We start from the raw sequence: 16,426 nt of genomic DNA, 5'->3' as shown, positions 1-16,426 counted from the left end.
ATTGGCCTAGATTTTTTTCCTTGCGCATTTTCAACTTTCTTTGCTTTTGATGTCATCCTAACCCTTAAGGACTCATTAACGTCAACTAGATTTTTTAAAGGCAGCCTTCAAATTTCCAGGCACATTTTGTGTATGATTTTCTGAAATCACCTGAAGACAAGTATTGACTTTCTATCCATTCACAGAGATTTACAGTACCTAATTTATAAAGACCTAAAAATGGTGGAGGGAAATGTGATTTACCTATGGTAATGTGATTTCCTGGGTTCAAAAATGCTGTATTTCCAGAAAAGGAAAACACAATTATAAATCCATGTTAGGGATTTTAGTTTGCAGGGATTTCAGAGACAAGCTGGCCTAACTCACTGGTTGTTGCCTATGAGAAAACTGAGGGACAGAGAAACTGTGTCCATGATATCACAGAACCATCGAGGGAAAGGCCGGGGACCAGGGCTGGGACTTGGAGTGTGTCCTGTCCATTCCACCGCAAGGCACAGACATCGGCATGCCCATAAGAAACTGGGGAATTGGACAGTCGCGTTGATGTAGGTTTAGTCCAGTTAATTTTTCTAGGTAGCGGGCCTTCATGAATTTAATTAAACTAATTAGAAGCTCATCCAAATTATTATAGAGGCTGGTTAAATTATTTGATGCTAAAAAAAAAAAAGTGTGAATTACTGGGAGCTTCCTAACCAAGCTAAGCGTTCTCTCTCTAGGAAAACCAATCTCACAATAATTCATCTTAGGAACCCATAAAGGCATAATACGCTGGGCGCCCCAGTTTGATTCTCAAAAGCAGCAGCAGAAAAGCCTTTCAGAGGACAGCAAAGAGTTCGGCGGGCGCTGCTACTTAAAAGCTACGCGGAGGAAAGTGGGTTTTACCATGCTGTTTGTAGATGGGTGGTTTTCGGTAAATGTTGATCCCTTGATCTGTGGAAATGAAAAGCAAAGGTGTGTGATTATGGGAACCAGTTCAGCGATGGGAAAAACAGATCAACCGAGAGGCAAACCAAACTGAAGACTCTTGAACAAAAACAACCCGGAAGGTTAACTTTTGTATTACAAAGATTGAAATTACGGGAAGAAGTTGTTCCAGGAATGAGTGAATTACTACAGACAAGTGATATGGAATCCTTTGTAATACATCTTAGGATATAGAGAGATGTAACTAATTCATGAGCCATTTATTGCAAATACGTACTTCACTAAAAGTGGGATCAAAACAGGAAGAAATGGAAGCAGTGGAGGGACGGGACTCTAGTGGTGAGGAAGACATAACCAGTTTGGGGAAGGTCCCCAAATTGCTACTGTCTAGAAATTGAGCTCGCAGTAGATACCAGGGGCTCAGTTTCTTTTCAACTAATGAGTGGAACAGTGGAAAGCAATGTAATATAATTAAGAGTAGTCTTTTAAAACATAGAAACAGTTTTTATGTGCAAGGCTTGTCTGATGTGCTGACAGAATGTTTGAGAGGATCCTAACTTGTATAGGTCAAATTTATTTAAAAAAAAAAAAGGAAAAGCGATGCTGAATGTTACTCATTTATTTATACAGGACCCCATTTGATAATGCTACAGTTTTGCTTTGACTGCAGATACTCAGGAAATTTCAAAAGGTCTGTTCCCCCCCAGTCTTGGGCACCGTATCTTGGTGGGGGCATTCTTCACGCAAAAAGGTTGCAAATGTACAACACTGATTTTCAAGGTTCAGTGAAGCTTTATTTGAAAAGGCAGTTCTATCTTAGCGGTATGAATCTCACTGAACTTTCCTCTGTTTTATTAGGTAAGTTTGGAATGCAAAAGAAAAAAACTATTACAGATTCCAAATATGTGTCCTAATAATAGGTAATTTATTAAACCACTTTCAGGAGCTTAAAAGAAACAAAACAATGTACTTCCGATGGAAAAAAAAAATATCGTGACCTCTGATAGCCAATCTTGCCCTTAAAAATTGAGTTGACCTAAACATTAAAATATTGATGGGTTCTGAGTTTTCCAGTTCTTGATGGCAAATTACTATTTGTACTGTGACAGCAAATGCTTATGACTTCAGCAAAGCTTACAGCACCAAGCCTAAATTGCAAGATATCTTTGTGGGCTAAGAAGGTAGTCAGTTGGTTATACATTGCAGAAGGACCAACCAATTGGTCCAATTTTATACTTCTCTGAAAAGTCCATAGAAAGAATCTCCACGCTGGAGACACACAGGAAAAAAAAAATAAAAGTACTCTTGAGTGATGCTGTGGTTCATTCTCGAGGATGAGAAGATAAGTAGATTGTCATTGTGATAATTAGTCAATGACACCAAACCACAGAGTGATAACTTCAAAGGGCACTCATATACAGGTAAAACTGACATCTTAGCAAAAACAAAACAAAGCAACTCAACCCTCCTTCCTTCACTCTCTGCTTCCCATCCCCCTTCAAAAAATTTTGAGAAAACTTAAACCTTCCATACAATCCTTGGCATTTCACATCCCAAACTTCTGAAAGGCCCTCTGGGTCAGATCGTGCAATTTAGGGTTTGTCGACTGTGTGCATCCCGATGAAGAGAGCGTGAGCAATGAGACGAGACAGGTAACAGCGCTACATTCTACACCGTGACAGGACACCCAGACAAAGACCGTGTCAGCTCCTACCTGGAACATGGAAATGTTTAGGGGCCTGGGCATAGGTTGGAGTGAGAGGACGACTGTCTGGCCGGTAAGGGAGAGGGGAGTTCCGGCCGCTGGACGGCTCATTGCCTCCAATGAGAAGAATGGAGAAAACAAAATAAGAGAAGGGACAGCAATAAAGAAAACAAAGCAAGCATAATAAAAATTCAAAACAAACCGGAAGGAGGTACATCCAAAAGGAGAAACAAAAGAAACAAACTCAATTCATCAACTTGGCTCACAAGGTGATAGAAGGTTTAGTTTTCCACAGGAGAGCCTAGAGTTTGCGTGGAACTGGGTTAAAAGCAGCTAGCGGTAGGAGGAGTCATTCCAATGGCATGCGGTTGAAGGCTGTGAGCGGGCAGCAAACTGATTAGATGGAAAGTACATTAAGAGTCATGGAAGGTCACTTGCTAATGATTCAGGGTCAGGTGTCAGATGATTAAATCCCAAGCATGTGAAGGGGCGGGATATGCAAGCCCAAATACAGTCACTTCCGGGCACGATGGCAGAGGCTGGAGCAGATTTCTCTGAATGGAAGGCTATGTCTGGGAGCCTGTGAGATCACCCAGTTCCTCCCCTTAGCGATGCAAAGTGCCTGCACTTGAAGCAAATGCTTCTGCTTCCTCACTGCACAATATACCCGGTAGAGTCAGAACCCTTTCTCCCAGGGACTTTGGGACCTCTCTCCACCTGCCTCTTCCAAGGCTCCACTGAGGCTCCACCCAGTCCAACAATTCCATCTGTGAAATAAATCTGGACATCTACCATGGCTGTGCACTGAGCTCTGACTGAGGACAGGGAGATGAATGAGATGTCATGCCCGCCTGTGAGGGGGGTGGGTCTCAGAAGCTACCTAAGGAGACAGACTATGATATGCGCATGCTTGCTCAGGCGGGGGTGCCATCAATTCTTGCAGAGAGCTAAGAGGTTAGACTGAGCAGGGCATCAAGGCGTAAATATACCAGGTGGGTGGGTGGGCCTAGGGGTGAGCAGGCCTAGACTCTAGGGGGCTTGCACGTCCTGAGGAATGAAAGCCCATGATGTGTAGGAACAACAGCCCTGGCCACTGTGGCTGGATTGCACGGTGTTCTTGGAGGAGAGAACAGGGAAGGGGCTAGAGAAGCTAGCTGGCACTTGGCCTTGAGCACCACCAAGGCCAATGTCACTCCCTTCCAACCAGGATGAACTGAGGCCTGTGTTGGGCTGTCAGAGATCAGCTATTGCCCTAAAGTATCCTCCTACCTCATGTCTGAGAAAACATCTGCCCCAAGAATACACCAGAAGGTGTAGGGGACTATCAAAAGTTAATGAACTATAATGCGATTACTTTTGTTCCTGAGTTGTGAGACTTCTTTATATATTCTGGATACAAGTCCCTTATCAGATAGATAGATGACTTGCAAACACTTCCTCTCATTCCGTGGGTTGCCTTTCGCTATCTTGATAGTGCCCTTTGAAGCACAAAAGTTGTAAGTTTTCATAAAGTGTAATTTATCTACCAATTAATGCTAACAATGTGAAATAAATCATAGATCTTCAGAAAACAGAGCACGAGCTGATTTCTTCAAATAAGGCAAGCTGTTCTAAATCTGGCCCACAAAGTATAAAAGATATCAATTGCTGGAGTTTTAAAATAACACGCTTACTACAGTTTTAATTTCTAGGTTAACCAGAGCACGCATCTATACTGAATGGGCAGTAAGATCTTCCAAATGAGATTTGAATTTGTTATTGACTTCAATTTAGATTCCAGGTTTTTGGTTATCGTGTTCTGAAGCTTTTCTTTTTTTCCTCAAGAGTCAGTTTCACGTCTAGCTTCCAATACATTATTATGGAGACTTTGCTATTTAAATCAGATATTAGCCTCTAAAAATTTATGATGCTTCGCCCCAAGCTGCTGATCTATTAAAAGGTTAATTTTTTTAAAAAGGTTATTTCATTTATTATCACTCTTCTAGTGAAAAATAACTAGCTCACATCTGGAAAAAATGAAAAGACACAGGTAGAGGCAAGCAGGGGAAGGAAGAACGTGGTTTACATGTAGAAGTAAATCCTGTTTTAAATCTAAGACTGAATTAGAACTAGGTCTCATTCATCTTTCTGTGCTCAGCACAGTGCCTGGCCAAGACCAGGTGCCTTATAAACGTCTGCAAATGAATGACTGAAAATAGCCTACTTGTGAATTCTTGAGCTATTAATGGCCGAATTTAGTAAGGACCACTGCAGGATTAACCTTCACCTTGCTCTTGAATAAAGGCAGACAGATGCTAGTATTGAGCAACAGGGTCACAATGGCATCTCCTTTTTAGCACTTTCCCACTAGATCCTCAATAACCCCAACTTAACTATTTCACTTCAGAGGAATGCTTCACTCCTGTAAACATAAGAACTTAAGTGATCCATAATTGAAAAACAGAATACTTCTTGTGAGCTATTCTCAAAACAAGGTCTAGAAAGACAGCTTTCTCGCCTTATTTGAGGTTGTCTTTTGAAAACTCTTTCTGCATATCCCGAGCACTGGATGTTCCTGCTTCTGAACCACGCTGCCCTCCGCCCTTCAACTCTACCCTTTCTGCACGTGTAGAAGAACATCAGACATCTCAGGGAAATGTTCTCACATTTGGTGACAATATCCAATTGGATGAAACTCCATTAAATTTGTTTTGATGATGATTAGCCAGTGACATGCACACACAAAAATATCGGCATAGATGGGAGGCAAAGGTTTAAGGTTATTAGAATTAGCATTTGCCCAAGTATTAAAAATCTATCATGGAGATGCTCTACTGGCAAGTGGCAGTAGGAGCCCATCGCTTCTCAGATATGGGTGATGATTCTTAAAGGCTGGGGAGTGAGTGTCTGAATTCCTGATGGGTGAATTCTGGCTGAATGCTGTTTCTTGTTGGGCCTAGTTCTTTATTTGGCTGCCTATTTCGGCAACCATTGATTTTTCTAGTTGCTTTAAAAAAAACCAAAAAACCTCACTACTATGTTCAAGTCCTTATAAACAGATTTAATGCTAGAATCAATTAAAACCTCCTACAAAACATTTTAAAGCACTAGGCAAAGAGAGACTCAACAGTGCACCCGTCTAAGGGATTCTGCACAATATGATTTCCACATGTCACAATGGCTCATTGGGAACAAGGTCTCAGAGTACTGTTGCTAGTTACCAAATTCTTAGCCCTTGAAATACCAAAGGCATTAAACATTTTTGGCATTTTTTTTTTTAAAGTAGGCTCTGTGTCCAGTGTGGAGCCCAACATGGGGCTTGAACTCACGACCCTGAGATCAAGACCTGAGCTGAAATTAAGAGTTGGACACTTAACCAACTGAGCCACCCAGGTGCTCCCATTTTTTTTCCCCCATTTTTTGGCATTTTAAAAGAAAAAGCAAAATTCTCAAGATGAGTCTTTTTTCCTTTTTCTAACTTAAACACCCTATCTTGAAGTGATAAAACTTTAATTCCATTCTAGAAGGAAATAACTGAGGAGGGCCCTAAGACCTTATTTTTACACTTAGTGCATTACTTAGGCAAAATAATATATATGATGTCAGATGAAAGATCATATACGGAAGATATTACCATCATCATTATCATTATCAGCTTGGAAATGTAGACACTGTTTACAGATAATAGTGTATATGTCATAGAATATTGTATCTATCACATTCATAGCCATTTTGTTCCTTAAGTAAGTCCTTCCTTGTATTGGTTGACTCTCAGTTGTTAGTGATCTTAGCTACTGTGCTGAGAAGCTACCGCATATATACATTTCTTAGCCTTCATTTTTAGCTCTTTCCATATCAGCTTCATAAGCCGATTTTTCAGTCATGGGAGATCAATCAATTGCAGGATTCTTACTGTGCTTAATATATTCAAATGCTCTGTCCTTGCTTTCAATCTTCTTTCTGGTACCCCGAGAGCCCAAGTGACAAATCCCAAGACTAGTAAATCAAAATGGCGGAGCATGTGTCTGCTGGGGGCACCTGCTGGAGTGTTGCCTGGTTTTCTGGATTCTAAGTGCTTACATTCCAAAATATAAATGAATATTTTGAGGGGACCTTAAAGTTGGCAGCATCTAGAATGTCATGACAGAGTTTCAGGATTGCTGGTTCTTGTCTCAAGTTTCAATAAGCATTATAGTTTTCTTCAGCAAGTGTCAAATATTTGCATCAGAGCAAATCATTTCTATGGCAGAACAGCAAAGATTCCTTTCAAAGAGACTTAATATATGTAGCCCTCCTGGTCACAAATCTGATTTATATGTCGTGGACACAGAAGATAATGTCTAACACTATTTCAAAGGGGAGGGAAGAGAAACTCAGCAAACATGGAGCAGGCAAAGCCCAGAACAGAGTGAAAAGCTTTCCAAATCTAAGCACGCACTTGTCCACATGGCCCAAGGACATACCAGTACTGAATGAGGCTGCAGGGGAGTTTAGGGAACAGAAATAAAAACACAGTGAGAAACAAGATGGACATTACAGAACGTGGATGGAGAAGCCAGCAGAATAGAGAGACAGCCCGTGAATGGCATCTTAGCTTTACACGCACACGGCACCCTCAGCTCCATGAACACTGGGGCCTGGGCCCATGCGTCAGAAAAGGACCAGGACGTGGACTTAGGAAATGGAGGGCGGGAGGGCTGTACTTCCGGTTGCCGGAGTGGCAAGGGGGCCCCCTGCTTCTAGCTACACATTCCTGAGAAGGACATACAACCTGCCCTGGCATCCTCAGGCTGCCTGGCTTTCATTTGTTTTAAAAATAACTGCCCCGAGATTGTAAGACAAGCTCCAAGATAAAAAGTGAATGTTTAAATGAAAAGCCATGGTGGACTTGGCTCCATTTTGAAGATGCCTTAGATGGTGTTTCTCCAATGGCCATAAATGCCCTCCGTGTTGAAATTTCCAAGTGCTGGAGAGGTCTTCCATGGAAACAGATACATGTTTTTCAGAATAACTAAGAAGTAATTCCTTGAAGAATCAGCTTTTACTTATTCAACTATATTAGGCTTTTAAAGCAATATCTTTAATTCTCCATGATTTATTTTGTAGTTTAGCAAAAAGCGCATCTGATTTTTAAAACTAAGCATATACCATTATGTACATTACATTTTGTATCTGATGTATGTAAACTATTTTATAGGAACGAACTATAGGCATATGGGAGAGAGATCATTAGATGTTTTTTACGTGTGAGCTCAGGGTCAAGCTAATCCCTCTTGGCCTAATGCTCTCCTCAATTTAAAACCACAATATTTGTGTCAAAAAGTTCAAATTCAGTCTGAAGACAGAAAACGATGTACCTCTGACCCATGAATGACATGGGTTTGAATGGCATGGGTCCACGTGGGTATTTTTTGGTAAACGGTAGAGTACTGTAAATATACTTTCCTCTTGATTTTCTTAATAACATTTTTCTTTTCCCTAGCTTACTTTATTGTAAAATACAGTCTGTAATACATATAACATACAAAATTGTGTTAATTGGCTGTTTATGTTATCAGTAAGGGTTAACAGTAGGCTATTAGTAGTTAAGTTTTTATTTTTTTTTTTATTTTTTTATTTTTTTTTAAATTTTTATTTTATTCATGAGAGACAGAGAGAGAGAGAGAGGCAGAGGGAGAAGCAGGCTTCCCACTGAGCAGGGAGCCCGATGCGGGACTCGATCCCAGGACCCTGGGATCATGACCTGAGCCGAAGGCAGACGCTTAACCATCTGAGCCACCCAGGCACCCAGTAGTTAAGTTTTTAGAGAGTCAAGATTCATACAAAGATTTTTCCACTGCACAGAGGATTGGTGCCCCTAATCCCTACATTGTTCAAGGGTGAACTGTATATCTACATTTTTAATAAGGCACCATTTGGGCACACAAAGGTACGTAAATTTTATTACTATTTGGTATTCCTATTGAAAAGGAAAAATTTAAATGACTGAAAGCAGCTGTCTGTCTTAGCTTCAACAAGAATACAATTTTCTAGCTAAACAGAGATGGAAAAGAAGTTTGCTTTCAAAATTATCCTTCATGTGTATTTATACTGCAACACAGGGAGGGATGGGGGGCCTGGGGTCTGGTCCTGGTGCAGCACTCCCTAGGCGTGAGCCCTTGGCCAGGGCCCCTTAACCAGAGAATGGAATGAGATGATGTAACGAAAAGTGCTTTAAGGACACTGTGCCCAGGGGGAAATTGTCATGGACAAGGTGAGTTGAGTGCTTACTACACACCAGGGCACTTGACCTCATGGACCCTCAATGACCTAGGAGAGGTTCTATAGATGAGGGAGGCAAGTGACACTCAAAAGGTTAAGTCAATAATCCAAGGTCCCACAGGTAGCACAGGACAAAGATACTATTTTAAACCTAAGACTCCAGTGTCCATTTGGGCATTCCAACTCTCCATAAAGCCACGCACAGAGAGAAGGTTTTGTGAGTCTTGATATTTCGTGATGTGTTATTTGTACAAACTGTGTGTAACTTTACAGGGCATGTGACATTTTTCTCCCTACAAAAAGCATCTCTTTGGAAAGATGAAACATGTAATATCCAAACAAGGCAGCTCATATTTTTGAATTAAAAACCTATTTTCTCTTGCATATTAGAAGCAAACAAATCTTAGTTGGGCCACGGGCTTCTATATTAAAGTCTCTTTAAAATACATCTCTGAAGTTCTTAAATAATTTCTCGCAGTTTTATAAACATTCTCTAAAGCCCCCCCGAATACTAATTAGCAATAATAATTGTAAGTAATCTGTCAAGAATTTTAGAAAGTGTTGCTCCCACTGAAAAAGACTGATCTCTTTGCCAATGACAAATAATGTGTGTCTTCAATAAGCATGTCAGCAACGTTATTTTTACGGCATAGAAAATGCTAAAGTAGCACACATAAAAATAACGGCATGCTGATTAAGTGCAGTACATCTATATTTTTGGACTCAGTTGCTGGAAATCCAAGTGAGCAGTAAGAAAATTACTTGGGTAGACTGCAAATGAAAGCTCAGTCAACTAGAACAACATTTTGGCTACTCAATAGCAGTGCTCAGGATGTGAGCACTTGGATCACAGGGTTAGAATCTGTTAGGTCTGTCTCAAATCCAATAACAGCATCTGTGCTTGCCTACCACTCCCCTCCTTCATCTACTGTCATTGGTTAATTTGGTTCAAGTCAAGACTACGGAACAAGTTAGCATGCTTCTGAGAACTCATACATATTTTATTTTATTTTTAAAGATTTTATTTATTTATTTGAGAGAGAGAATGAGAGAGAGAGAGAGCATGAGACGGGGGAGGATCAGAGGGAGAAGCAGCCTCCCCGCTGAGCAGGGAGCCCGATGTGGGACTCGATCCCGGGACTCCAGGATCATGACCTGAGCCGAAGGCAGTCGCTTAACCAACTGAGCCACCCAGGCGCCCCTCATACGTATTTCAAATTATGGCCCTTTTGACACCCCTTCAGGGCTCCTGGATCCTCCAACACATGGAGGGGAACAGGAGCCCCAGTTGAGGACTGCTACAGAAGCGTGATGGACAATGCGGAAAAACAATGGGGATGCCATAAAGGGAACGGGCAGGGATGTGGGGCAGAAACAGAAAACAGAAGGCAAAGCTCTTCTTCTGCATCATGCAGAAATCAGGACCAGTCAAAAGAGGATTGATTACCCTAAGGGTTGGCTCAAGGAGAGAAATTTAAGTTACATTGCCACAGATCTTTTTGTACTATCCAAATGTTTTAATATCATTAAGTGGTTAAGTGGCTTATCACCATTTAGGCAAGTTTCGCATATTTGTTGCTAAATGCTGGTATGATTTGCTGAGCCACATCACATATCAAAACCAGGAAAATACCCCAACTATATATTATATTTTGCTTTTGACACACAGAAAAACAAAATGATAATATATGGTTTTTTTCCTAAGCGGTGGGTAATAAATCTAATGGTCTTAAACACACTTCCTGTTTCTTCATCTAGAGCCCTTAGAAATGACGTGTTTCTCCTGTGGAGAGATGGCACGTCAGTTCTAAGACGCTGGGTGTGGTCATGACACACGCAGGCATGCGGAGAGGTTGAAAGCTGGGAGCTAACTCTTGGAGATCCACCTTATTAGCCTTCCCAGGGTGCTAATAAATCTCCACTCTGCGGGGTGCTGCCTGAAGAAGCCTGCCTCCTTACCTTTGATATGGGGAATGAAGTGGTGTCGGAAGGGGGAGTTGGGGCGGGAGTCGCTGTGGGCGGAGCTGAGGCTGCTGGTGCGCAGGTGGGACAACCTTTGCACACCAGGAGACAGCAGCTCTGTGCGGCAAGGAGTCAGGGGCGGGGCCAGGTGGAAACAGAAAAGAAGAACAGAAATTAACAGCAGGGACAACATCATCATTCCAAGGGGCGGGGGGTGGGGAGGGGGGGAAACAAAGAACGTTAATCAGGCGTCTGAAAAAGGAAGAAGGCAAAAGGGTTAAGAACGCACCTGCTAAGGGTGAGGCTAAGTGGGGAGAATTTGCAAACAGTTCGGGTTGGTACAGAGTCGCTCTCTGAGAATAAATGGCTTTATGAGAAGGAATGGCCACCAGGACATTCTCTGTCAGGATGACCCCGGCTACTGTTGAGCCAGTACTAGGCACATCATTTAGACTCAGAAATAGCTGTTTTTAAAAAGCACCTGACAAAACAGAACCCTTGAAACACATGTTAAAAACAAACAAACAAAACGATAATCATTTTAAGAACCTTGAAAAGAAGTACTTATATGTAAGGGTCAGATTCTTTTTTTTTTAAGCTGCCAACTTCTCCCACTAGCGGTTTAATTTTATTTGCCTCTGTAGAAGGAAAACCTGTTTGTGTTCCCTGGGTGGCGAAGAGCTACTTAGGATCCTGAGAACTGCGTGATGGCAGCACGGGGGGGACTGGAAGCTTCGTTATCTTGGAAGGAAAACGGACCATTGAAACTAAACCCAGACACGGGGAACGTGTACCATCACCTGGCATCTAGAACCCGCCGAGTGGATAATCAGAGGTTTTCTATACTGACCACAGCCCTGCTGTCAGAACCCCACCGGCTTCACCTGACAAGGGTAGATCTTGAAAAAATAATTATAAACCCTAATAATTGGTATCATGCATGCCCATAATATATTGTGAAAAGGAGGAGAAGCACTTAGAACGGGGGATGTTCTAAAGGCTGCTGGCTTTGGAACCACGACTGGAACAGATGAAAACTTTCAGTGGTCAACAGCGACATGATCTTTCAGGGAAATAATGTCCCTGGCTGGCCACCCCTTCACTATTCAGGGGCCCATGGAACAACAATTTCCCTATAGCCCCACGTCATTCTGATAAGGTCATGGCCGTGGCCTCTGTGACCTCAGCACACGCCCATATGGAGGGGTGGCCACGAACAGGATTTCTTGTCTCCCACACAGACAAGGGCTTAAGTCCAGACCCAGGTCCAGAGCATGAATTAAATGAATATAGTTGCACATGGGAAAAAAAAGAATCCATTTCTTGAAAAACCCTCATTTTACTTAACTCAACAAATACTATTTATGACCTAGAGAAAACTCTACATTATTGAAGACTCATATAGTAAAAAATCAATCTTCTATATGCATTAAATCTATGGCTTTAAGGAAAAGATTGCAGCCTTTTTATATTCTGTTCATTTCCTCTGGTTCTTTTTTATCAAATAAGTTAGCATATGAATGAGTTTGTTCTCATCCACCGGTGCAGAAGCAAGAAGCTTAAAAGGAAGTCTTCCTAGACGTTCACTGCCACCAATGTTGTTTAGAAGGCCAGAGTCTCCCTCTGGGAATCTACTTCTCAGGGAACCCTGGATCCATGCTGGGATCTCCATTCTTCTATTCCACACGAGACACCCACTAATAGTGATGCGGACTACGCTGTGCACAGATGAAGGTGACCTGAAGTCCACTACTGTTCGATATTGCCTATAATACGTCTCTAATGTTTTTCTGTTTTCCAAGTCTGGTTCGAAATCTAAGGGCTGGAATGGGTCTGAAAAGTTATCAAATACAACCCCCAGGTTGCATATAATACTTCCTTCTAGAAGGTGCTTAACCAAGCATGTTTAGTAACACCCTGTGCCTGGTTTGGAGAAACATGGCAAACCCACCGATGAATGACTAACGCTGTGGATTTTAGATGATGCTAATGTGCCTAAAAGGCACATCAAAGTATTTTCTTTGGAGATCTTCATTTTAAGTCTCAAAGTGATGAGATTTTCTTCAAGTCTAAAAAAAGAAAAAACAATCCCCCTGGCTTCCCGCTGTTCACTGTCAAGATGTAATTATTTAATAAACCATAATGAATATAATCATAAAATAACACAAATTATAGTTGGATATGAGTTTTCTTTTTTTTCTTTTCTGGGAAAAGGGGAGATCTATTTGGCAGCTGGATTTTTAATACACTATCAGTGGTGGGGAAAAAAAAAAAAATCACCCGGCAACACAGACTATTATATAGAGTGAATCTCGGGAACAGGCACCCTTACCAGGTCTGTGAAAATGCTGGGGAGAGCGAGATGTGGTTGGAGCATAGCTGTGGCGGCTATAGACCGGGGAGCTGATGGAGCCCTGGCTGGTGGATCGATGGATCACCCGGTCCCGAGAGTCCTGGTAGCCCTGGAAAGAAAGTGCGAGAACGTGGGAGCATAAGACACACATTCAGGCTATCATCGGGTCCAAGTGACATCCAGTTCTACAAAGGTTGCCCGGGAACTGTCATGTTGACCTGTTCATGTATACATTCTAGGGCCATATCCTTCAATACATACGCAAAGGAGCATTCTGTGGTTAATGCATTTTGCTCAAAACCCATAGTTCTTGCATTTACCCAAATTTTAAGATGGAAAATGGTAAACTCCCGGGTTGATAGAGCTCTGGGAAAAAGAGAATACCCCAATGGCCACATTGATATGGTGCTTTTCAGTTTTACAAAGTATGTTCGTCGTTTCATCCGATTTGCATAATAACAAAGGTAGAACACAGGGTATAGACCTCCCTTCTCCACAAATGCAGGATGTTTCAGAGCAGGTAAGAGACCATGTGTAGGTGTGTAGCTCATACAGGCAGAGCCTGCTTCAGAACCAGCCTCCTCGTTCTAATCGTACCCTTTGTTCTGGCTGCCAACCTACACTGTCCGTAACACTGATCTGGTGACATCTTAAGTTGATTTTCCTGCAGAACAAGCTGGTGGTGGCCTCAAACCCAGGAAATTCTACTTCCTACTTTGAGAAACATATCCCAAGGAAAAAATAAAGAGTGATCTCTAAATGGGAAAATTTGCTCAAAGATATTTATAATACCACCATTTATAAAGATAAAACTTCCTGAACAAATTGGGGAATAATGAAGAAAATCAGGTGTATCCATTCAGTGAAATATAATACCACCACTAGTATGCCCACTGTGTCCAAATCCAGAAAAGAGCTGGTTAGGTATGAAGTACAAAAAAAATCATACTCACACAAACACAATATAGAACTGTTCAAACAATGAAAAGGATAGAAAGGAATGTTCTACATTTTAGGAATTAGTTGTCTTACAAAGTTTCTTCTGCTATAATAGAAATACAAGTTTGAAAGACTGTATGGAAAATGCCTAAATTAAAACCTCAGTAACCATGGCTGTGTGCCATTTGTTGAGAGCAAATGGCAAGGAAACTTTGGTTTGATCCCAGTTGCCTAGAACAATAAATTAAAAACAATAAAACAAAAAGTCCCCGAACAATGTGCTTCAACTTTGCAAATGGCCAATAATAGAAGTTAATGCTTCATAACTTCTGTTGTGATTAGAATACTAACAGAAATTAATTTTTCACAGCCCTCAGTCATAAACCATCAGAATACTACAGTTTTTACTATGTTACATCATAACGGTTATCTAAGATCAATCATTTTAGGTAGAGTATCCAGAAAGTTGCTTGAAGACTTACTGATTTTATTCATTTTAACTTTTTTAAGATTTTATTTTTATTTGTTTATTAGAGAGAGAGGGAGAGGGAGAGAGAATCTGGAGCAGACTCTACGCTGAACACAGAGCCCGAAGCAGGGCTCGATCTCACAACTGTGAGATCATTACCTGACCCAAAATCAGGAGTCCGATGCTTAACTGACTGAGCCGCCCAGGCGCCCCTTATTTATTATTTTTATTATTATTTTTTAGATGGGGATAGACCAAACACCTGAGGAGTTCGTTCACTGGATACATAAGGAAATGCAAAAAAGTAAGAAGCATGCTAAACATACAATCCCTTGGTTATAGTTATCTGAAGTAGCTTAAATGAAAGAAAGTGCTGGGTCAGACCTCGGTGCTGGACCACAGTCAGATTTGGGTCAGCCAGAGCTCAGGTCACTAACCCCTAAGCCACACACCTCCACACACCCCCACTCCCCCTCTGCCAAGGGAAAAACTAAGGACAATGGGAAGTACTTCTAAGGGCCCTGGTCACCCAGTAGGCAGTCGGGTGTAGGGGTGGGGGCAAAACCAAGGAACTACAGACAACAGGAGGGAGAGTGTGAAGGAGCTTTTGATTTTCTAGATCAGTATCAGCTTCGGGAAGAACCCTTACTAAAATGGGTTGTGAGAACAACTAATCTGGGGGCTGTGTCTTTGGTTTTGAATGCTGCAGAGTGGAAGAGTATGTACGGATTGATAGGGGACCCGTGGCTCACTACGGAGTGATCACCGATGGCTCTAAGTGATCCACATAGGAGTCCTTCTCGAGGAAACCGTGGGCCTGGTGGACTGGATAAAAGCCATCGTGAGACTTCTTTATCCTGAAGAAGGGCGACAAGACTAATGATCTGAGACTACAAGGAGTGTCCTCCCCTGAAGATGGCTCTGCTTACAGAATACTCTCTGACCACTGTAGGCCACTTCAGATAATCCAGGACGCTGGGATTCAGACCAATCCAATATGAATGAGGGGAGAGAGCGCCCCCCGGGCAGGACAGGTGGCCTCACTCCCTGCACACCCTTACCAGGCACTTAGAGGCACAGGCTCAGATTACTATATGGCTGTTTTTACCCCCAGTCTCATTTGAAAAAACATTGACTACTGTGTCTTAGAGTCACCTCACACGTAAGGAATCCTACAGTCATCATAATTTTGCATGCAGTTTTTTGTTGTTGTTGTTGTTGTTGTTTTTGTTTTATTAAATGTCCTTCTTTAAAAACTCCAGTCTAGGAAAAGTCCAAGTCACTCCCAAATCCCACCCATTATAATGTTCAACAATGGCACTTACTTCTGCTGATGGAGTGGGAGACAAAGTCCTTGGAGACTAGAAGAATAAGAGAAATACAAGTCACAGTGGATACTGATTTGTTATCAGTTTAATTAGTTTATCAGAAGCCCCTGGAAATAGTATGCCGCATCCACATGCCCGCTCCCCTTGCCCATCCCCGTCTTCTGATTCGGTAAGTTGGAAGTGGGGCTCAGACAGAAACATGACAACCAAGCTCCTGGGAGCCTGGCGCATGTCCTGGCCTAGGAACCGTGGGTTTTGAGAAATACATTGTCACACTTTAGATGCTTAAGTTAGACAAACTGGAACTATTTTTCCCTCTATGCTCAAACTATGCTCAGTTTACTACTATGAGTCACAGTGTCTACCGAAACACAGAATTTTGTAAACATGGTTGTTGACTCAATTATCAGGGCAGTCACATAAAATCATTTGCTGCCTGACACAGGCCGGTGATGACCAGGTCTGTGGCATCCTGCCCTGCCGGGTGGGCTTGCCAACATCACTAC

The 16,426-nt window shown here is 41.9% G+C and overlaps 1 protein-coding gene across 13 annotated transcripts in view; it reads right to left on the bottom strand.

The window, feature by feature from the left end:
• The window catches only part of ABLIM1 (actin binding LIM protein 1), a 300,260-nt gene that overhangs the window by 21,534 nt on the left and 262,300 nt on the right, over nucleotides 1-16,426 (bottom strand). For 7 of the 13 annotated variants that reach the window (XM_073904157.1, XM_073904155.1, XM_073904149.1 and 4 more), the window contains 5 exons: nucleotides 15,918-15,953; nucleotides 13,164-13,293; nucleotides 10,829-10,948; nucleotides 2,639-2,743; nucleotides 883-930 (listed from right to left, as the gene is read on the bottom strand). In XM_073904157.1, coding sequence (XP_073760258.1) covers nucleotides 883-930; nucleotides 2,639-2,743; nucleotides 10,829-10,948; nucleotides 13,164-13,293; nucleotides 15,918-15,953 — 439 coding nt within the window. The remainder of the gene's footprint in view (nucleotides 1-882; nucleotides 931-2,638; nucleotides 2,744-10,828; nucleotides 10,949-13,163; nucleotides 13,294-15,917; nucleotides 15,954-16,426) is intronic. The other 6 variants (XM_073904161.1, XM_073904159.1, XM_073904160.1 and 3 more) reach the window with 2 other exon arrangements.

Source organism: Callorhinus ursinus, unplaced genomic scaffold (genome assembly GCF_003265705.2).
Source record: "Callorhinus ursinus isolate GAN/ISIS: 27379988/994484 unplaced genomic scaffold, GSC_fseal_2.0 scaffold20, whole genome shotgun sequence".
Taxonomy (NCBI): Eukaryota; Metazoa; Chordata; class Mammalia; order Carnivora; family Otariidae; genus Callorhinus; species Callorhinus ursinus.
Note: the sequence above shows the minus strand (reverse complement) of the source record. Positions and strands in the feature narration are given on the sequence as shown.